This window comes from Phalacrocorax carbo, chromosome 11, assembly GCF_963921805.1.
Source record: "Phalacrocorax carbo chromosome 11, bPhaCar2.1, whole genome shotgun sequence".
Taxonomy (NCBI): domain Eukaryota; kingdom Metazoa; phylum Chordata; class Aves; order Suliformes; family Phalacrocoracidae; genus Phalacrocorax; species Phalacrocorax carbo.
Genome location: NC_087523.1, coordinates 10,019,758 through 10,042,889, shown reverse-complemented (window position 1 = coordinate 10,042,889; position 23,132 = coordinate 10,019,758). Strand labels below are relative to the sequence as shown.

Below are 23,132 nucleotides of genomic sequence, written 5' to 3'. Positions count from 1 at the left end.
TTGGGAAGGCGCTCGGCCCCGCGCAGGATCTGGCCCTCGCCCGGTCCTCGAGATCTGAACACGTGAAAGAAAGCCATTGAAAGGGCCAAACCTGATTGGCGGTAGCTGTTGCAGCGAAGGGGACGCTGGTGGCAGGAGTTGTTGCTGCAGACACAGTGGTGGGCGTAGCACCGTGCATCATGGGCACTTTCGGAAGGGAACCATGGAAGCGACATACGGGAGGGTGGAGCGTATATATATATATTTTTTTTGTTTTTTTTTAATGTAACCATGGCAACATGTGGTGGATTTGGGGGCGTGGCAGGAATCACAGCAACAAGCCATGTGACATCGTCATGAAGGACACATCGGGGCGCAGCATGCAATCACAGTGCAAAGCAAGACAGCGTTGGGAAAAAAAATAAACAAGAGAGAAGGGGAAAAGCCAATTACAATTATAATTAAGGAAAAAACCAAAACATTCTCAACACTTAGTACATTTATAAGCAGAACAATGATGTATTAGACTCCGAGGGCCAAATTTCCAAAGGGGGGAGAGGGCGGGTGTGCTAGCAAAAGCCCACGTCAGCTCGCACCCGTGGGGAGTTAGACACAGCCAGTGCACGTTCCTTTGGGTGGGGACATTTTGGCAAGCGCACCCTCCCACCCGCCTGGGAAAGCTTGTCCCCTTCCCTCCCCACCCCGTCCCCGCCAGCAACCAGAGGTACATGATGCACTTTGCAGCGGCTGCCGCAGCCCTTTCACCGGGTTTTCTTGCGTCTTTCTAGCGGGGACGATGTTTCGGCACGGGACAGAGCCAGAGGCGTGGCAAACGAGTGGCTGGCAGCCCGAGCTCTCTCTGTACAAATTCAGTGTGCTTCCTTTCCACCCTAATTCTACAGGATTTGGCAAAACTCCCCTCTTGCAGGGTTGGGGGGTTGGAGAGGGGAGTGGGCCAAGAGGGAAAAATACACAAATGCATCTGAACAGCTACAATTCGCAGAAAGAGCATCCAAAAGGACAACACGGCAGCAGGGAGCTCAGCAGCCTCCTGCAGCTCTGTGTCCTGCAGAACACGGTGCTGGAGAGGATGCTCCGGGGTGCACATGGGCATCCCCCAAACCCCAGGGCAGGGGTTTGCAGGGCCAGGGAGCCCGCAGGAAGGCCCAGCCATCCCTGCAAACATGCGGCAGGGAAGCAGACTTGCCTTCCCCTCCACCCCAGCAGACATGGCCGGCCCTGGCGAGGAGCATGCGTGCCTGTGGGCTGGGCACACTCCAGCCACGGGACGTTGGAGCGTGTGGGCTGGGGTTTCCTACAGGCAGAGGTGTGTTTGAAAGGCTCAGCTCCCCATCATGCAAGCGGTGTGTCCTCTCTGCGCTATAGGGATGGGGAGGCTCGAGAGCAGAGTGCTTAGCCATTCCTGCCAAAGCTTTCAGACCTGCTCCCTGAAAGCCTCACACTCTCCCCAGGGCTCCTGCTCCCGCCTTTCTCCCTCTGTCTGAAGCAGGCACACACCTGGATGCTGGTAGTCTTGTATAACCTTGGCTGGAGGATGAAAGCTCAGCTTTCACCCACCCTGCTGTGCCCAGCAGCTGCAGACAGTGTGGAAGGTCCCTCAAAGACCTGCACAGGTTCCCAGTAAGACCCAGATGCTGAGCCTGAACATACTGGATCCCTGCAGCAGCAACGAGCACGTACCCAGCCCTGCCGCCTCACTGCATCCCACGTGCACCAGCAGCAGTACCTCCCTACGGTCCCTTGTACCTGTACAGCGGACACTTCACTAAAGAGATGAATCTTCAGACAGTCCACGGTCTAAGCCCTGCTTCTCTCGCTGTAAAAGCAGAGCCCTGCTCTGGCAGAGGGGCTGACCCCAGATGTGTTCCTCCTTACCGCCTTTATTAAACCAGTCTCCTAAAATGTCCTCAGAAAGACAACCGAAAATCCAAACTCTAATCCACCTGATGCCTGATACAAAAAAATAAAACAACAGGATCCTCCCATTGCTATTTCCTTTTGTTGGATGAGTTAAATGGGTTGTAGAGACATTTAAGTGACAAATTTTTATCTCTGCAGTGGAACTAAATAGGGGTGGGAACACATCACCTTGGGTTCTCTTATTAGTCACACAAAACACTGCACTGCACAGAAATTAAAAGGGATACAACCATTTAAGCCTCAAAGAAGACAGCGGATAGACAGTCACACCACTCAGCCACCCAGGTTCTCACTGATGCATACTAACTTGCTGTCTTTTTCAGATTAGGAAAAGTTGAGAAGTTTGTGTAGAAAAACCTACCAACGCTTGCAGTGGGTGTCATGCACAGAACTGACCCTGCACACCATGCATTGAAGCGTGGAAAGATGAACAAAAGGGATATTTCATTAGTGAAGCTTCAGTGTTAGAAATCACTTTAACTAAAGAAGCAGGTATTCTCTTTGCAGCATTCAGTATTTAAGCACATGCAAACAGATTCTGCATATTGGTACATAAATAGTTTAAACTCAGTTTTAATAGATCATAGCAAACCAAATTAATTCTTCAGTTCTTGGGTAGTAGAGAATATACTCCGTCTCCCACCCTGGTATTAAATTATATGAACTATCCTAGAAATTAGGGTTGTTTGGGTGTTTTTTAGTATTGGGTACGTTGATTTCTTTCTGATCATTTCAGCAGAAAACAAATTACCCGTAGAGGAACATCACACTCATGTTAAAACCGACTCTCCAAAAGCAATTTACTCCTGCAAGCAGGGACAGGGATTCAAAGTCTCTAGTTTAAGCTGAAAGAGGCAGGTTTTTTTTCTGGACTTGAAACAACTGTAGTGATGATACCATTTTCAGCAGACACCCTGACTTTCCCCCCCCATGGCAACCCATGATCTCTCAATAATTGAACGGGAGAAACTAAGAAAAGCAACAGCTTGCTTCCCTTCCCCACAGCGTGAGCTGCTACGTGCCACTTCTCTGCTTCGCTTTCCAGAGAGCTGCAAAGGCTGAGACCAGATCTGCAGTCTGATGCATAAGGGAAAATGGGGATGCGTAATGTAAATTCACCAGAGATACGTCCTCTGACTGGAAATCTGCTGCTCTGTCCAGCATTAATGTCCTCAGATGAGAGCAGGTGCCAGCAAATAGACCTGTTACGCATCAGCCCTGTGCGTAATTTCATTGCCATGAGACAGGGCACAACAGCACAGTGAGAGTGCTGGGTAAAAGCTGATTTGTGGTACTCGCATCAGAAATGCGTGTCCTTATGTCAACTTTGGCAACTGCAACCTCGAGGAAGAGGAGCATGTAGCCAGCTGGGGGACTTGGCAGTCTCAAAGGTGTCAGTGTTTCCTGAAGTAGTATTTCGCTTGGCACCTAAGAGAGTTGCGGTAAGGTCAGCTCAGCCCATCCCCTCCAAGAGCACTTCGCAGAGCATAAGGCAAGAGGCTACTACTCGAGTCCCTCCCTCCACCTCTCCGTACAAGACTCCACTTCCCTGGAAAAATGTCTTGGCAGCTGCTGAGTTCTGAGTGTCTCCAAGTGCTCTCATAACAGAAGGGCCACACAAGCACAGGGTTTAGGTCCCAGCTCTCTGGACCCACGCTCGCACTTCAGACAGTTTGGCCTCAGTATAGGACTGTCTCTAAAGATCTTCCCGACCCCAAGGAATGGCAAGGCCAAAGTCCAGGTCCACTGCGCATTCACCTTGAGAGGCCAGCCCAGAGAAATACTTTGTATGTTTTCTATGAGTATCATCTGGCAAGTGAATACAGCTTTAAATGTTAAAAACATTGGGCATTCCATTTTCTTATGACGCTCTGCAATGATGATAATGATCCTAAAAAGTGAGCTATCAACTCTGGAATACTCCTAATTCAGCCACTTATAATACTTACTACTCTGAGCAGGTGAGAGTGCATGTGGCTGCAGTGAATAGAGGTTAATTGGCTAGTCAGCAGTCACATCTCTGCCACATCAGTATTTCGAGTCATATATAAATTACTGAACTGCATCTTTCAATTTTACTCTGAGACCTTAAAGGTAAAATAAAAGCTAGGAATTAAATTGCTTTTAAAAAGCTTAGGCTATCATATTGGTCAAAAGACAAGCAAGAGGGAAATATATGCCTTTAAAGAGGATTATATAATTTTTATTTACTAAAGACAAACCGTTCCCTCTATAAACACCATGGCTGCTGGAATATGTAGGTCACTGAGATAGAAGCTCAGAAAGATACCTGCAGCTTCAAGTGAGCAGGCACTGAGGTCCACAAGACATTTTAACATGAGTCTGTAAGAGCGCTACGCAAGAGTCAAAGAATTAATTTGGGATTAACCAGTTGAACCATAAGGAGAAACAGAAAGTATGAATTCAAGAAACATGCAGACATTTTTCTTAGTTTGACCGCTTAAAAAACCCAAAACCAAACAAAAAAGGCTAAGAAGGGATCTTTACAAGTGAACAGCTCTGAACTGTAGTAGGTGAAGGGAAAAAAAAGTCAAACAAACAATGTTAACTTTTCATCCACTTTTAACACAAAACTACACACTGATACTCTTTTGCTAAGGACTCTTACAAATCTGCTCATTAGCTCAATGCCTAGGTCATAAAAAACTATGATGCTGGGGAAAGCAAGGAGACGCTTACCTGTAGGGATGAATGTAGGCTGTTGCAACTGCATGTTGGCTAGAGCCTGTTGGTAGTGGAAAACGCTTGGGTTAAAGACTGTGGTGGCACCATTGTTTTTTTCAAGTGCTGGCCTCTTTGGTAAAGGTTGAAGTGCACCAGGCGGCAGGGCCTGTGGATAAGGGAGTCATTAAAGACAAGTGGAGTGAAAAAAGGGGCCCAGATGTAGATGAAGCATGCAATAAATAATAGGGGGTTTTGGCTGCAAACCACCTGCAACTGTATCAACTTAGAAAGACAGGAAAGAAAAGAGCAGCTATACCACAGTAGAAGTAGTATGTGGAATCACAACTTCACTAGGTAAACAGTTAGTAAATGCACTGGGAGAAGGAACAGAGCCCAGGAGGAGGAATGCTAGGAGAGGTTTCCGCAGGACTGACTTGGGCACACAGGAAGAAAAAGCATGAGGAGAAAGAAGGGGAGAGGTGATCACCTGGACAGGGTACTACGAGGAGCAGTTGCAGGCAACAAGCATTAAAAACCAAAATACCAGGTAACAGAAATATAGTAGCTGACTATCTAAAAACAAGAAGATAAGCATAAGCAACAAACGCCACGGAAAAAAAGGGATGCTTGCCTCCGCCTGTTTCAACACCTGCCTACACGTATGTGCACACGTGTGGAAGCGTGCACACTTGGGTGCAGCCGACTGTGTGTCCAGGTGGTAAAGCGGCAGCTGTTGCCAGTTACAGGCATAACATTACACCCATAGTAAAATGCTTTTCCACTTGCTAGTAGAGAGGCTGAGCAACATGGTCAAGAATAGGCCTGATTCTTCACTGCCCGCACCCGTGGCACAACTCACCACCAGCAGGTTTGGACTTGCTCCCGATTTCTAGAAGGAGGCCTCCAACCGTTAAACACTGCTCGCTCATTACTAACAGTGGAAAAAGCCATTGACAAATCTGGTGTTTGAACAAGATTTGGGTGGGCCCTGCTATCAAGCAAATCCTCTCTTCTTGTTCTATCACACCACCGGGCTTCTTCCAGCCTGTCAAACCTGTTTCATGATCAGACTTGGTAAAAAGCATTAACCCAACTCAGGAACTTTTCTCAGTGAGTTACTCATCATTCATCCAGGCATGTCTCAACAGCAAAGTAGTATGTCAGGTTCTTAGGAGACAGGAATGTTTCTAATGATTTACAGCTTTTCACTGTACCCAAGTAGAAACCACATTTTTTCCTCCACATTGTGATAGAAAAGGGTCCCTTTTAATTATGCCCCGCAGTCCTTTTGCACGTAACACTCCCATTGACGTCAACGAGATTTACGCACGTGGAAGTCATGCAGAATCAGGTCATTTCTGCCTAGTTGTGTTAGTCTACATCATGTAGCAAAGCAATGGCTGAAAAATAGAGTTATCACTGCTATTTTTTTAATAGTAGTGAAGGGTAGGTAATGGAGGAGGGTTTAGCTAATGAAGGGTTAAGGCTACAGATACACAGTACTCGGAAGAAAGGATACAAGTGAAGAGAGTTTAAACCTTTATGAAGACCAACACACAACAGAATATAAGTGAAAGCTTGCAACAGTTTGTCACCATCTAGAAACAGGTTTCACTTTAAATTTAATTCGCTACAGGAGACTGCTCATCTGAGAAATGTTAAGCAAGATACTTCCAGGCAAAACAGTACTCCATCCTATCTGTATTCATATGGTGGCTTTTGGGTCATTTTAATTTTAAAAAAAGAAAACTAGAAGAAATTGCATTTTCAAACCTGCCCTCAGACATGCACGCATCCTCTGCTAATGCTAGCAGGCATCCAGTGCAAGCATTAGCACTTAATCTTTCCAGATTTCTTCTGGCTAGTACCAAAAGACAGCAGTCAAACACGGGACAACATTCTCAGACACAGACACCAAATCTTTTGCTGAAGATCTGTATTTTAGGATGAGATCTTTTAGGCAAAGATCTAAGAGTTTCCATTTCTAAAGAAGCCCTCATTGATATCAATCTTAAATCTGACTATCTTCATCTTGCCTGTTTAATCACAGAATCCCAGGTTGGAAGGGACCTCAGGGATCATCTAGTCCAACCTTTCTAGGAAGGGCACAGTCTAGACAAGATGGCCCAGCACCCTGTCCAGTCAATTCTTGAAAGTGTCCAACGTGGCCGAGTCAACCCCTGCCCTGGGGAGATTATTCCAATGGTGACTGTCCTCACTGAGAAAAATTTCCCTCATGTCCAATCGGAATCTCCCCAAGAGCAACTTGGGTCCATTCCCCCTTGTCCTCTCCGTGGGACTCCTTGTAAAAAGGGAGTCTCCATCTTCTTTGTAGCTACCCCTTAAGTACTGGTACGTGGTGATGAGATCCCCTCTGAGCCTCCTTTTCTCAAGGCTGAACAAACCCAGCTCTCCCAGCCTATCCTCGTATGGCAGCTTCCCAGTCCTCTGATCATCTTGGTGGCCCTTCTCTGGACCCCTTCCAGCCTGTCCACATCCTTTTTGTATAGTGGGGACCAGAGCCGTACACAGTACTCCAGGTGTGGCCTGACAAGCGCTGAGTAGAGCAGGATAATGACTTCTTTATCTCTGCTGGTGATGCCCTTTTTAATGCAACCCAGCATCGTGTTGGCCTGGCCGCAGCAGAATGTTCCTCCAGGCACGGGACAGATTTCAGCTTGTAGACTAGAGTAGCTCCTTATGGCAGAGGTGCTTTACAGATTTACAGTGACTGAAGAACTTCCTGCTTAAATTCATGCTCCTTACTGTGCATGACTGCAAAACATTCTTTTTCACATGCTTCCAAAATCTGCCTCAGAAAAAAAAATTACTAATTATAGCAAAGCAACTGTGCCAGGCACATAATGGACTTTCGACTCCTTGCTTCTTGGCCAAAGCATGTCTCCACCCCAAAATGCCCATCATCCCATAATGGCAGTGCCAAAAGCAGAACAGCTGAAGGCTTTGAGACCTCACTGTGATGTCCTGGCTCTTTACAGGACAATTCCTGAGCCCAGTGTTACAGTCAGAGGGAGCATACAAACACTAACAGGCCATACGGATATCAAGGCACAATGGTCTACCCCGCCGTCTCTGTAATGTCACCCTCCCTCCTGCCTTGCTACAGCCCCTTGGGAGCAAGAGAGAAGGGAGCTACGGCAGTCCCACTACTGCTCCCTGAACAGCAGCTGGGTGGAGAAATCCAAATAAATGCAACATTTCCAGAGTCTTCTAAAGAAACAAGCACACTGCAGCAGCTGCTGCGCAACCTGAAGGGCAGCTCTGCCATGGGAGCTCTGTGGGCACAAGAGCCAGGAGCCCATCTCAGTCTGCTTCTGGTTTGACGAAGTTTTCTGGGTCACCTCTCCCATCCCAGCATCTGGGGAAGCTTCTGTACAGGAGCATGCCCTGAAGATGCCCTGCTGCCAACCTGTCTAACTTCAGATATCGAGGTGCAAGAAGGTCCAGGGGCACAGAAGGATCTGGCTTCACCACTTCTTCACCTTTGCGTTGAGGTAAGAGCCCCAAGTCAGGAACACTCACTGAAAGGTCAAATGCCCAGAAGAGGTGTCTAAAATTGCACATGATGAGGTTGGGCCAGTCGAGCTCCTGCACAGGCATCTGGCAGGGGCACTGGAGCAAACAAGCATGTTTCATTTGAGACAGGCCAGCATTTCTGTAACGGTCTCAGGACCTGCAGGAATTTTAACAGCTCATGGGAAGACATTTCTGTCTTGCACCATATCCTGGTTCAGAAGGAATCCCCCAAGTGCGTCCTGCAGCACCTACCAAAGGCAACAGGAGGACTCCTCACCACATTTTGACTGTACTGAATTCTGTATCAATTGCCTCCCCACTGCAGGAGCTAGACTAAATCCTTGTAGCAAAGAACTTACTTGGTGAGTCTACCTCCTGCTGCTGCTTGTGATTTCCCTCTGGACAGGCTCTGACCATCACAGATGTAGCAGTAACCTTTGACTGTAATCTTTTGCGACTTTCTTTTTTGCCTGTGTTTGTGTGCGCACATGGGTATGCAACCTATGCAACATGACCAGACCATCTGCACTGGTGAAAGGGTTAATTCATTTCAGTATCCACGTGATAGCCTGCACTGATCCCAATGAACAATTCCCACTACAAAAATGCCAGGCACTCTCCGATTTTTTGGGGCTGGGAAAGCCACATTCCTGCTGGAACACAAGCATCTGAACAAAACGGTTTGTGCCACTTCTCTCTGTGGCATGGAAAGCCATCTTTCAGCGTGACTGACAGATAAAAATGGCACTGCATGCCAAAGTCAAAATATCCCACGTGCTGGGTAACAACCCTCTCTTGTTACTTTTTGCAAGAACTGGATTAAATCTTTGCAACAAACAACTTAATTGTACCTCAGAAGTTCCCCTCAGATTGCTATCTCCTGGTAGCTGATCACACTTTCACCCCTTTCCATTTGGCAAAGAGGGGCTGGGTCTGCATCTCGCTTAGTGCTTCAGTCCAAGGCATGACTAATAAAAAATGATCTGAGGGAGGGCAGAGGTAGTGCCCATTCCCTGCCAAGCAGGAGAAGCAATCTGAGCAGTCTCCTCTGAAGATTATACATGCTCTTATCACCACTGTGAATCCTTCTCTGGTGCAGCCTTCCCAAACTGTTCAGAGGAGGTGACACATTCCAACAACGTGGTCGCAAACTTTCAGATGTTTCAGAGCATGAAGACTATTAAAAATAACTTATCTGATGGCATTTTGTTAAGCAGGGCAGGTCAGGACAGTAGGGGAGTTAAAGGGTTTGCCCATCCTCAGTCAAACCGCATCTCCTCAGAGAGGTGGCTCTCGGAGGGGACAGCAAGGCACCGCGCAGGTCGCTGCCTACGCTGGCTTTGGGGATGCGGCTGTGGCAGCTGTGAGCACCGAGGAGCGAGAGGCTGTCACGTCATTTACAGCGTAATTCCATGACTGCTGGAGGAAGCTCATCCCTAGCAAGATTTCCTACTGCTGTTGTCTAAAGCTTCAATGGGGAAGCCTCTTGACTACTTAAAAAACCCCAAAACAGGTTTTCAGAGGGGAAGGGGAACAGATCAGCTTCTGCTTCCCAGCTCTGGGAGTGGGGAGCAACACCAGCTTGAAGGCTTCAGGGCTCCCCTGTGTCCACTTTTCCCTTTCCCCGTTATAGCTGGGCAACGGGAGATGTTTTTTGTAGGTTGTATTGGATCCCTCATTATCTGGGGTGAACAGCTGTCTTCTATGGAGCCAGGATGGACAGCAGACTGGGAGGATGGCTTTTGCGTCACTGAGAGTGTCGCAAAGACAGGTAAAACATATTTGAGACCCAGAAAATAATCAAAGGTAGCTTATATGAAGACGGTTTGCAGACAGAAGCCTGGGGAGCAGATCCTGTGCCTGAAGCAAAAGGCACCCACAGCGAGGTCCCTCTGTTGACACTGCAGTACGGGGGGAAGAACCAGAGACGAAGCCAGCTGCAGCAGCCATCTCCCCAGCTTACCAAACACGCAACTAAACACGCGTTACACCCACTTCAGTTCCCAGCACAGATCTCCATGGGTGCTGCTTAGCTATCTCCCTCTGCTTCTTTTCATGTCAGGAACTGCCAGGACTGGAGAGGTCCTAAATTTGTGCTGTGCCCATTGCACCATTTGCAGGGCAGTACCAGCCTGACACTGCCAGGCGAGGCTGTGCTGTTGGGCATACCACAAGAAGTTGCTGGATCTGTCCTGCACCACCCAGTCCTCCAGCACATTCAGCACACTGCAGACCTAATGTGTTCAATTCTCACCGAAACATTGTGCCTCATGACTCCAAAGCTGCTGCTGTTCGGAAAAACACCTCAAACCCCAGCACTGCCTCCCTCCAAGATTATTCACTGCCTCCAAAACGCATCCGGGTTTCAAGAGGCAAAGCTCAGACGGTTAACAGATGGTGTGCAGGGTGCAGGATCGGCATGTCTGAGCAGACACTGCAACATTTCTGGCCGGGATGGGCAGTCTCCCCAGGCACTAGCACAACAGACCAAGTGCAGAAGGCTTTCATGCAGACTAAGATGGTTACATGCAAAGCGAGAAGGTGAAAGGTCCAAGTACCAGGTCAAAGGTGGCCTCGAGCGGTCGCTTCAGTGATCTGACAGCTGGCTGAGTCTTAATTAGCAGGCAGCGAGCACATGATGGCAATGGGCCAGGGAGGGGGGTCAAGCACAGTAACAAAAACAGCAAGCAGAGGTGCGTCAAGAGAAAGCAACATTTGGGGGGAGGGGGAGGAGAGGGCGAAGAGAAAAAAATCTTTTAAAAATGAATGCATTATACAATATATTAAAAAGACGAAGCATGCACAACATGGGGCGGCTGAGCAGTTACCTGGCCTAGTGACTAGTCAGTTATTTTGCCTCAGTAAATTTTAAAAGTAAAGAAATATCATCATGGGGCAAGTGCTCTAGAGCATCTTCACTGTGGCAGGCACAGCAGGTGAGGAGCGCTCGGGGATTACCACCTGCAGATGGACTTGCACTGGGTTTCAGCCCTAATTCTGCAGCTACACACCATGCAGAGGTCAGCAGGAGCACTCATGGCAAGGGAAGGACCACCAGTAAACAAGGGAGGTTCAAGCACATGCTTAAGTGCCATCCTGAACTGGGGACTGAGCCTGACCCAGTTCATCTGACTGTGCTGCACAGACCTCAGCCAAGTAGGAGTGAGTAAAGCTACTACTTGTGCATGTCAAGTAACTGCAAGATTGGGTCCCTCAGAAATGTCTGAATTTAGATTTGAAGTCATTCCAAATCTATTTTAGAAGGTACACCCATTTGTCTGGCGTATGTTTTTTGATCCAAGAAGATTGGGCACCATTCTTCACTCTATAAAAGTCTTATTTTTCAACAGGTACAGTAAATGCATCAAGCCTTGAAAAGTCAATGAATAATGTAAGCTATTTTAGTAGCAGGGGTGATGCAACAAGCCATCAATAAATATTTTAAAGGTTCTCGTTAACAGCATACAAATAAGGTTAATTACATTTTTAAGAGAAGACAGCAGCATGAATAAAACACGCACTGGCTTTGGTTAAGTAGCAGTGTCCTAGATAATTACTGAAAAAGTAAAGATTCAATTGTAAAAAACACAGGGTTTTCATTTTAGAAGGATCTTTTTCAACAGACCTAGGCTGTTGTTTCAACAATAATAAAAATAGTAAGAAATCTAATAAACAAACTGTGCAGGACAACTAAATACTGCAGTATACACTGGTTCTTCAAATTACATTTCAGGTAATACTAATGCTACAAGGAGGGCAGCTGTTCAATTTCTAGAATCTTCTCATTTTTGCGTTATATTTCACCATGAATGAAAAGCAACCCCTCTTACTGTCTTTAAAAAAAGGGTATTTAAGAAAATTTAGTAGCCTTACTTGTAAATCAAAAAGGAAACAAGAACCTTTTTAATATTAGTTATAAAAAAATAAATCACAGAATGGATGAGGTTGGAAGGGATCTCTGGAAATCACCTACTCCAACACCCTGCTCAAAGCAGTGCCAACTAGAGAGCTTGCTCAGGACTGTGTCCAGGAAGGTTTTGAATATCTCCAAGGACAGAAGAACCTGTTGCAGCGTTTGATCACCCTCACATAAAGAAGTTTTTTCTTATGATTAAATGGAATTTCCTACATTTCATTTTGTGCCCATTGCCTCTTGTCTTTCACTGGGGACCCCAGAGAACAGTCTGCCTCCATCTTCTTTACCTCCCCCATCAGAAGTTTATACGTATGGGTAAGATCCTCTTGAGCCGCCTCTTCCCTCCCCAGGTTCAATGGCCCCAGCTCCCTCATCTCTGGAATAGACAGGTGCCATTAGGTTGAATTCAACAGAATGGCAAACATTTACTCCAGCTAGGAATTTGATCTGGTAAGTCTGTCTTGACTCGTTTTTAGAATTGTACGTAGTAGAAATCACAATTCAAATTAAAATGCAGGAACATCTCTACCAGGTCCTAAGTATCAAACCGGTCAGGAAGTCACCTTTGGTTTGAGTCTTGTCATTTCACTAAGCCTTGGCAAAGGTATAAGGCACAAGGCTGCCCAGTTTGCTAAGCCTGAAGATACCTTGTCTGCTTTGAAGTCAGTGGAAATTTTGCTACTGACCTCAACAGGCCAGGATCTCCCTGCAAAGGATGTATGATGGGACGGGCGTTCTTTGCTTTCATTGTATACTGAGGAAGCTAAACTGACACCTATGACTTAGCCAGGAAGGCGTTTGCTGCTGTACTTGCATTCATGTCACCTCATGAAGTCATGGCAGAAAATCACAGGGTTCGCCACCGTGTCCCTAGCTGGCAGGATGTACTGTGCCACTTGGGGCTTCATGCTATGGTGAGCACATAGAGGGGATGAAGAGATGGGATTCATATTGCACATGCTCTCAGCCCTCTAGTCAGCCATTTACAAAGCACTCTATTTTTCCACAAATGACACATGTGGCACAAATGAAATCTCTCAGCAATAGAAATATAGCTTGAGAAGAGCTCTACTTACCATTGCAGCTGCAGCTGTCTGGTTCACCTGGTGTTGAGCTGCCTTGATTTTGGCTTGCAGGTGTGCAGGGGGATGAAAGTACTTGCATTTCTCCCTAGAGCATCGACCTTTGATGTAATCCATGCAAACTGTAACAGTATTTTCATTTGTGTCTATCATTGCAATATCTATAGGGTGAGCATAGCGGCAATCATTCTCACCACGTGTGCAATTTCCACGCTGAAACTCTCGACAAACCTTAAAAGAAAGTCACATTGTTGAGCAGGACATCAAGTTACTGTTCATTCAGTATTTTCAACAGAGAATATCAGTTCAGTTGGCCACATTTAACTACATGTGTATTTAAATCCATACTCATCTCGGGTAGCTCATGTACCAACAATCACAGAGACGAATGGTGCTACTCACAACCTGTTCAGGGTATGAAAAAGCCCCACAATGTTACCAAGGGCAAATACAAGTGAAGCACAGAATTTGCGCAGAATGGAAAGCGACCCCAGGAAGTCAATGTCATTTTGCCAAAACTTCTGGAGCTCAGGATTCCTCCCCTGCCTCTGAAGCCTAAACATTAATAACTCTGCCATTTGTGTTTCAGCTGGATTATGGATTTGTTACAGAGCACACTCTTGGGTAGGGCATCTAACTCTAAATGTTACATGCTGCTGTTATTTGCAACAAGTACCTTTTCTTAAGTATGAGGAGCCTCTTTCACATAGCCTCACTGCCCTCCACAATAAAACTCTTGATCCTTGGGTTACAGGACAATGTGTTTGATTACACTGGAACGTGTTCATAAGGTGTTACCAAAATTGCTAGCTTTATGAAGATCTTAGAGATCCTCCTAAGTTATGAGCACTGAAGCATCAAAGGCAGAGAAAAAGGTTTCACAAAATGGATCTGCAAGGTTTCCTTGTCTGAGGAACTAAAAGAAATTGTGGAGGACTATAGCTGGTGGTGTAGATCACGTAGCAGTGCACTATCAGACTGAGCACGGGGAAAAGGTGAGACGTCATGTGAGAACAGAAGCAATCAGCAAGGCAATATAAAGTATACTACACATAACAACGTGTTTTGAAATTACACCCTTCCCCACTACCTTCCTGTGTTATAATTTACACCTGCAGGGGCCTCTGAACTCAGGGCCTCAGCCCTTATCACCTGCAGAGCCTCTGCTTAGGGTTTGAAAGACATTTACAACTCCTCCAACACTAAGTCCCAGCACGCCCAGCCAACTGGGACGACAGTGGGACGACATCTTTCCAATGCACTGTACCCAGCACTCCCAACACTCTATTGCTTAAAACTTTCTGTAAAAGCTCAGTAAGCCCATCTCAATGAAAGGGAAGTGTGTATTACTTCCAAAACATCTCCCACTCAACTCAGGGAAATGGAAGAATGGCCACTTGCATTTTTCAAGTGTGGCAGATCACACATAGAAAACAACAATCCCAGCCCTGTTCTAACACCCACTGAAATCAGAAGAGTGAGCGCTCCCAAATTCCCAGTGACTTCCAAGGATATGGGATCAGGCCCCACATGAGAATCTGCTCAAGCAGAAAACAGCAACCCTGCGTTAGGAAAGCTGCAGGTTAAACTCTGCACTGTGCTGCATCAGGTCATTTTAGCAGAGAGCAACACCTGAGCACACGTGCCCTGTTCATTCCCATCCGCAGTATCATATCAGATGTCCAAATACCTCCAGTTTATCCGTACGCATCAGTTTCTGCCCAGCAGAGCCTCCTGGTACTGTAACAGTAGGATTTCCAGAAACCAAGACAGGAGTATTTGGTAAAAGCTCTGCAGGAACCAAGCCCATCCCAGGAGAAACATGACTCAGGTAGGGACTAAAAGCCATTGTGGGGCTTGTTGCAAGCGATGGAGTCACAGGAAACGTTGTCTGTGTATAGAAAAAGGAAAAACAAAATATTTGTTAAAAAGCTCTGTCATAGATTACCCATCAAAGCCTTGCAGCACTTCAATCCTTTTAGACAATTTGATCAGCAACATGAAAATGCTGTGCTCTTCAATCTGTTCATTTATCGCCATTTTCTTGCGATCCATTCGCTTCTCCTGACTCACAGATTTGTGACTCACCCTGAACACAAGGCATCTTTATTTGCCAGATCAAAGCATATTGATGATCTTTATAGTTTAATGACACAATTAAGGATTTCATGCCAGCAATTAGTGCAGGCCCAAATTAAAGTCTTTCCATTCCCAAATAAATGTCTCGGCTTCTGTATGCCTACGCCACAACGCGGTACAGAGACCACAAGGTAAGCTGCAGCTTCAGGACCTGGAAGCACATAACTCCATTAGCTACATGGTTATGATGGCTAGCATGGCTCAGGTGGACAACATTTAGAGTCAGACGAGGCATCTCTGCTACAGTATGCTTGGAGGTCTAGCATTCTGCACATCTGGCGTTTAAGACTGCCAACATCCTCTAGGCAAAAGCTATTTTGCAAGAGTATACTGAGCCTACGCTTCACATGAATGGCAGCAAGAGGACACCAAACTGACTAGTGATACAACATGCAAGACCTCATGGCTTTGGCAAGAGCAGGTGGGTCACGGGCTTGGAAGAGCCGTGGACAGTCTACCAGATGAGATGGCCCAGGTGAGCCAGCATGAGGTCCAGAACACCAGCTATGCTGTGAGCAGCAATGACCCCATGAGGAGACAGAACAATGAGCCATAAAGATCTCAACTGCCTCTGATCCCTAAATCGCCTCTGGCAGGCCGTGCAAGCACGTAGGGCTTCTGCGCCGCTGGCCAGAGCAGCTCCCTAGCCTGAACTGCTCCAGCAGCGCTGGTCTGGGAAAGGAGCTGCCGTTCCGCCAGGCAGGAGAGATCGCACAAAGCTCCTAAGCAGGTGCTCGGTTTAAAGTCTGTGAATGACCCCTATAGCCAAGGAGTTTGAGAGACTTCAAAGCACCAGATCCGAGGTGGGTTTGGGAACGAAACCAATTCTAGCTGATGAAAAATTCCCCCTGCCCATGCCAAAGACCAGAGGCCTGCAAGGCAGTACTCCTGCTCCTGTAGCAGGGGCTCAAGCAGCCCCCAGGGAAACCAGCCTGTGACTTGCAACTATGTTTATTTTCCCATGTCACCTTCTCCACTGTGAACTCTGGGTTACGGTTAAAGCTGCTCACAGTTGCAGGCGTACGTGAAGCCATCCTCAGTAACTAGAGCCTCTACTTGGCAATAAATGCAAGCACGCTTACAAAAATGGCCTGGGGCATCTTTTTGGCCACACATCATCCCCTCCTTGCTTTTATTTTTGTACCTCTAGTCCTGTGAGTTTCTAAAAGAAGTCACACATGGGACAGCATGTTTCTTAACAGCATCTTCATCCCAGTACTTTCATATGCTAGGGAACACTTTTTTGTTGTGATCTGGAAGAAGCTAGCCCACAGTAACACCAGCCAAGCTGTCCTAACCTATATTTAGCTTAATGATGCCTCCTTCCTAAGGTCAGAATGACAGCAAGCAGCTCCTGAGCTGATGAGGAAGGGGATGACAGGTCACTGCCAGTGTATGTCCCACTTTCTCTTCCACAGCAAGGAGACACGGCTTCCTGAATCAGCAGCGCTGGGTGCTTTAAGTGTAGCAGAACCAAATAATCCTCTCTGGGAGGGATTTCCAATTTTCCTTCTTTCAAGTCTATGTCAAACCCCGCTTCAGCTGATGGGAGACTTAAACCATTAAACCCAGAGATCCTCCAGTCCACGGCCCTTTATTAAATCATTTTCTTCTCTCTTTCAATTCTCTGTGGCTCCCAGACATTTTACACCTTTTGCTGCTAGAAAAGCTCTTTAAGGATCTTCAAACACTGTGACTCCCTGAACACTTTAGTGAGAAGACAGCATCCATTAGACTGTTTTCTCTTGTGCACAAGCACCAGTAATTACAGCAGCATCTGCTGAACTTCTGCCACCATTCGCACTATAAATGCTATTTTAAGGAGTTTCTGCAGCCTGGCCAGTCTGCACAGGGTTATGCTGGGGCCCAACACACATTGTCAGCACTTGTTTTGTGTACCCATAGTAGCCCAAACCTTACAGCACATGTGGCTTGCATAACTGTGTCGGCAAATCTACCCTATGTATTTCCGGCACCCAATACAGCAGGAGTCCTGGGTATTCTGACAGAGCAGGTGTGGCACAGATATTACTCCAAAATTTCATGAGATCCTTTGAGGCAGGCTTCCCCTGCCTGGTCTTGAACACAACCAGGAGCCAGCCTGAGGACCTAGTTGGTTTCTGAGATGGAGGAGAGATGTTCCTCCTGCTGCTCAAGCAGAGGATGCCAGGGCATTCGTGCAGCCGGGGAGGAAGGCTGGGGGCTTGCAATGCCTCACACTGACCGAATTCACCAGAGAACAGTGGGAAGGGGTGCAAAACTTTTGCAAAGAGATTATATACCAGCCCCTCCACCAAAGCCACTACAAACTGGGAGGCAGGTCCTGTTCCCTGAAACACAGTCACTGTCCCCCAAGGCTGTTCCCTCAAGAGCAGCCCTTCTCCTCACTGGGAACAACTGGCAAGGGCTAAGCGACCTGAACCCAAGCTGAAGACATCCATGAAGAGCAATTGAGAATCTACCCATAATCCTGGAGACTCAGAGGGGTCCATGAAAGAGAAGGACGTGTTTTTAATTGCTGCTGCTGGTTGTTCACCCATTTCCATGCCCTGGCATCTGCTGCTGCGTTCCCAAGGTTTCACAACCACTTCTTCTACCCACCTGAACAGTATGCCAGTGATGCTGACGAAAGCGACAGCCCTGCTCCACACCCTGCCCGGGGGCAGGGGACTGACCCTCCGCAGGCATGCAGGCATTTTCAGCGGACGCAGAGCCAGAGAACGAGCAGACCTTGCTCAACACGTTAAACCTAGAAGCACTAGGGTTTTTAAGTCTGAAGTGTGCTAAGCACACTGAAAACTGCTCCTTTGTAAGCTGGCATCAGGGAGCTCTGTATTTATTGTGGCTGATGAGGGGGAAAGATGGGCTGCGCTCACTGCCAGCCCCGACTGCCTGTCTTGGATTGGGAAATCCAGTCTGGCTCATGCATCAGTACCAGTAATAAAGATGCTGCCAGCCAAATCTCTCCTTCCTTGACGTCTGTGCAGGTCCCCCGTGCCAGGCCTGTCCTGAGGGAATTCAAGCGAGTTTCTTCCTTGCAGCCAGAACCCAACTGTAATTTTTACTCCAAGCAGCACTGCTTTCTTCAACATGCCTCCCAACCACCCCACCCAGCCAGGAGACCTGACAGATCAATATTATGACTGTACACTAAAAAAAAAAGTCTCAACTTAGTTGCTGGTGTGCTCTAGGGCAAAACAGCCAGATTGAAAGTATCAACACTTACCCCTGCTGCCCCCCTTAAAACTCTTGCAAATTCAGGAAATACAGGGGCCGATTTCCTTGCAAACCACCTTTTATTAACCATAGCACATGCAGACACTACCAGTAACTCCTGAGCAGAGGGAAACAGGTTTTGGTGCAGCAGCAGAGGGGTTCAGACTAGTAGCAGCTCACAAGACTGGCTTACTGAGTATTAAAATGCTCATAAGAATAAAAAAAGAAGCTGAAATGGCTGTTGTGAGAACACATCTCGTGGGGAGGGCTGCCAAGGACTCTGACAGCTCTGAGCTCCTCACAGACCCTGAGCACAGGAGCCATTGGGTCGAAGCTGTGAGCAGCAAGAAGGGACTGTCCCAGGGAAGGGCATTTGTCACCACTGGTGGTGACAGAATCTGGAACAGCTGATTTTGTTAACAAACTAGAAGTTGCATTCAGTTTGCCTACCAGAAATTGTGCTAAAGCTAGAGAAGAAACACAGAGTGAGTGTGAAGAGGAAGGCAGAGGAGCGGCTGGTGTTCTGTCGAATACAAGCACTGTCTCAGCCAGGAAATGCTGATTCTGAGTTATCTCAGATCCCAAAAAGGGAAAGCCTGAAAATGAGAGACCCAGAATAAATATAGAGGTGTTGATGGCCTGAAGGAGGGGAGACAGGTCCCTGCTAAGTGGCTACACATGGAAAGCACACAAAAAACAGCAGCAGCTTTTATTATAGTCTGGTGATAGAAACGTATAAGATAAAGATCTCATACTGACAAGACCAAAGACCCTGATATTGAAAACATAATTGATGCTGTTCAGGAAAAGCAAAACCCTGTGTCCCCCTCCAGTACAACTGCACGGGGCTGGCTGTAAAACCACCATCTAACATGAAGGCTGAGCGTGCTGGAGTGAATTGAGCCAGCCAAAGCACCCAGCTACCTATCATGACAGATGCTCATTTCCCCAATCAGATCACAAAGACACACTCGTAAGTCAAAGGATCTCTCATCTTTGGGCTGCTGTAGTGTAAAACTCAGTTGTTAACGCCCCACGGTGCTGTCTCTTGGCAGACACCAGCTCCTGGGTGGGCCAGGGTATGTGTGTTTATTCCTTGCTAGCATGCCTTTCACTAGAGGCTGAGATAGAGATAATTTTTTTTCTGCATGAAACAAATGCATGCCCAAAACACCTGTTGAAATCTACTCCAGCACTCGTTCCAAGCATCACTGGTCAAGCAAGTTGGTCACCCTGTGCTTTAACCCCTCCATCAGCACCACGGGGCGTCAGCAGGGTCCTGCTGCCCCAGAAGGGGATGCAGGGCTGGGTTAAAGTCTGAGTTGTCTTCAGGGCCACGGGTGACTCAGAGCTGTCAAGACAGTCCGGGCTACAAAGACCTTGACAGGAAGAAAAGAAGAAGCACTTGAAAACAAAGAGAGTTCAGAGAGGGGAAACGACTTCCCAGGGCAGCAGCAGAGGCAGCTGCAGGGCAGGAGTCGGGAGGCAGGTGTGTCAACACTGCTGTGCTCTATCCAACTGCCTGATCAGACACAGCTAACGGCAGCAGCATGCAAGCCGCCGCCCTGCTCCACCAAGTCAACTCAGAGCTGGTGCTGACGCACCTCCATGGCTAGCTGCAAAAGTCTGTCTTGCACTGCTGCAAAGGGAAGAGCAGAATGGAGAGTGTAGGGATCAGGCCCAGGTTGCAGCACTTTTTGCGTGGTCTTACTTTGGTGTACACATGGCTTAAAGTTACCGCACCTGAGAAACCAGACACAGCATCGACCAAAATGGCTCTCCATATCGATGCCAGAGGCCAGCTCTATCCGCCTCCAACCCGACTTTTACGCAGTCTAACAGACAGAGGCACAAAAACAGGCCAGAGAGCTTCCAGCACAGCTCAATCAAAGCCAGCAGTCAAGGTGAATTTGGACATTCAAAAGTCAACACTTTACTAAGCCTTGCTACTTGGCACCTACGTGGTCTCTCCAAGGTCTCTCCCAGACAAATAAGCCATGCTGAGCAAATAGTCTGCTCCATGTCCTTGCCTGACTTGTTTTAAAGTGCTGTATGAAACAGTCTGTTTAAAACTGCATCACGGGCACCGAACATTCATGTGATTCTCGGCTTTGCATGAGCAGTTAGCAGCAACATCAGAGAGCAACCAGAGACTTCAGAGAAATCAGCTCGCACTAGCAACCATTAATTCACACCTAGTAGGCTTTGTGAGCACCGTGCAGCAGGCAGCCCTCCTGGGACACGGTTCTTCTGCAAGCAGCACCTTCACTGAACAGCCATCATCATGGTCCTGGCTCTTGGTTCAATGGGAAGACTAGCTCTTGCTGGATGTCAGTGGTAGTGCAAGAAGGTCTGGTGGTGAACATTTAGATGCAAGCTCATAGACACATTCAATGCCATTTCAGGAAGCGTAGTGAAAAGCTGCTATGTCAAGCGCTGGTGTTTTTTGTTTTGTGTGTGTGCGTTTTTTTTTCTGTTTTCTTTTAATTTAAAAAAAAAACAAAACACGGTAGCTTTTCTGGTGAAAATACACTTTAAAATGTCTAAGCATTCAGCTGTTGTTTAGAGCTATTAAGCACGCTGTTCCAAATCTTTTCTCTGGCAAGTATCCCAATTAAGCAGGCATCCCGTTGATCAGCTTTCTGATCACATGGGATTTGTTCTGCTGCTGCATCTGATATAATACTTTCTGCTTTGAAGAATTTCATGTGTAGCCAGAAGGAGGCCCCACCCTTCTCATTTAGAGAGAAAAAAGATTCTCAAAGACTGCTTCCACTGGCAGCATCTTCAGGAAATCAAAGGCAGGTGAAAGAGCAATCTCTTGTTTGTCCTGAAATTGGTGTGGAGCAAGTCAGGCAGCAGGAATTAGACCAAGAGCTCATTTACTCTGAGCAAACGTGTGGGAAAGCAGGAAGGGAACAGTCATTGCAGAACAATTTTTTATTTTTCTTCTTTGCCCATGTCTCTCCCATGGCACAATTGAGAAACCAGGGACCTTTCTCATCAGATAAGGTTACCTCTGAAATGAGAGCACTAATCAGACAAGCCAACAGATTCAGCCTCAGAGGCAATTTAAAAGGCAGGAGTGAAATTGCAGGAGGTGTGAGCTGGACCTGCAAGACTGCAAAATGGGAAGATGGGAACTTTCCAGAGAGGAAATCCCAAAGATGTTTTCAATAGCCAGCCAAAGAACGTCCACTGTGAATTCCCTACAGAGGAAAACCCCAAACAGGAAAGGTTTGCTTTTGGTACAGGGCTGGGAAACCAGTGCTACCCTTTTGTGGGAATCAGGATTTCCTTCTCATGCGCACGTATGTTTGTGGAAAGTGAACTCCACAATAAGAGGTGCAAAGATTACAGCAGATTAGAGCTTAAGGCGCTGAGCAACTACAGACTTCCTGTGGCCCATTTTCTCTTCTGCCTCACTTTTCCATCTTCAAAATGGGAATGCTTACACAGCAGGGTGAAGATAAAGCTGCTAACACACATGCAGGATGACCAGAGTAAGGGTAAACACGGAAGATCCTTCACAAGACAGGAGGAACATGCCAAACTGGGGAAATGTCCCAGTACAGTGGCAGAGCACCATGATGGAGGGACACTGGCCAACTCTCCCTCCTGAAACATAGCACCATTGCAAGCTCTTACACCAAACAGCGCACAACAGCATCCAGTAAGGAAGAACACCCCACCGGTCTCTTCTGAGGATAAACCAGAGACACTCCACCTTGTCAAAGCTGGGGTGACAATTGCTGAGTCTGAAGCCTCATTTGGGCAGAGAAGCCAGGTGCTGTGGGTTGGGACACCAAGAGGCCAAGCACAGGTCAGTTCACAGAATCACACATCTTCAGGCTGGAACAGTCTTGTCCTAGGGATCCAGCTGGACCTCCCATGTGGCACAGCACAGGGAACCTCACCCAACAACTGCACACCAAGTGCACGTTGCCCCAGGAAAGACATTCAGCCCAGCTTTAAATGGAGAATTCCTAACTAGGTTCTTGGTTAAAAACGTGTAGCTTATTTATGTCAGCCACAAAGAGCTGCTTCAAGACCTCTGATATTTCTTAAAATATACACAGCGACAGACTCAAACTCAGCTGACAAATGCCACCCCATCACAGATACACCAGCCAGCAGACACAAGCCATCCTCTCCCTGGCGTGACAGGGTTGTCCAGCCTAAAAATCTGTTTAACCGATAGGCTAGAGCAGGAACAGGCAGCGAAGGCTTCTCTGAACTACCTGCTCTGCAAACATCCATCTCCCAGAGGCTTCTTTCCCTACCTGAAAAGAAGCAAATCTTTCCTGCTGCTAGTACAAAACAGCATTACTGTGAAAAACAAGTGACAGGGCGGTGACATTAGCACAGCGCTCTCTGCTCGGACAACTGCAGTGAAATGGGTCTCACGCCCAGACATAAGAATGTATTAAGATATGGGTAGGATTCTCTTCCCCAGTTTTAGCCCACAAGTACAGCATATCTAGTCCAAGGGAGTCAACTGGCCCCTTCCCTTGTCACAGTGTGGAAGAACTCCAGCATCCTCACCCCAACGTAAAACAGCTATCCAAAACAGGATCCATTGGAATTGAGCCACTCACAGGACTTCTAGGATGTACGTGAATTAACCGGTCTAATAT

The 23,132-nt window shown here is 47.1% G+C and overlaps 1 protein-coding gene across 7 annotated transcripts in view; it reads right to left on the bottom strand.

The window, feature by feature from the left end:
- MBNL3 (muscleblind like splicing regulator 3) overlaps positions 1 to 23,132 on the bottom strand; it is a 97,223-nt gene that overhangs the window by 11,305 nt on the left and 62,786 nt on the right. For 5 of the 7 annotated variants that reach the window (XM_064462971.1, XM_064462972.1, XM_064462976.1 and 2 more), the window contains 5 exons: positions 14,831 to 15,031; positions 13,135 to 13,371; positions 4,621 to 4,771; positions 2,282 to 2,317; positions 92 to 186 (listed from right to left, as the gene is read on the bottom strand). In XM_064462971.1, the coding sequence (XP_064319041.1) occupies positions 92 to 186; positions 2,282 to 2,317; positions 4,621 to 4,771; positions 13,135 to 13,371; positions 14,831 to 15,031 (720 nt within the window). The remainder of the gene's footprint in view (positions 1 to 91; positions 187 to 2,281; positions 2,318 to 4,620; positions 4,772 to 13,134; positions 13,372 to 14,830; positions 15,032 to 23,132) is intronic. The other 2 variants (XM_064462974.1, XR_010374799.1) reach the window with 2 other exon arrangements.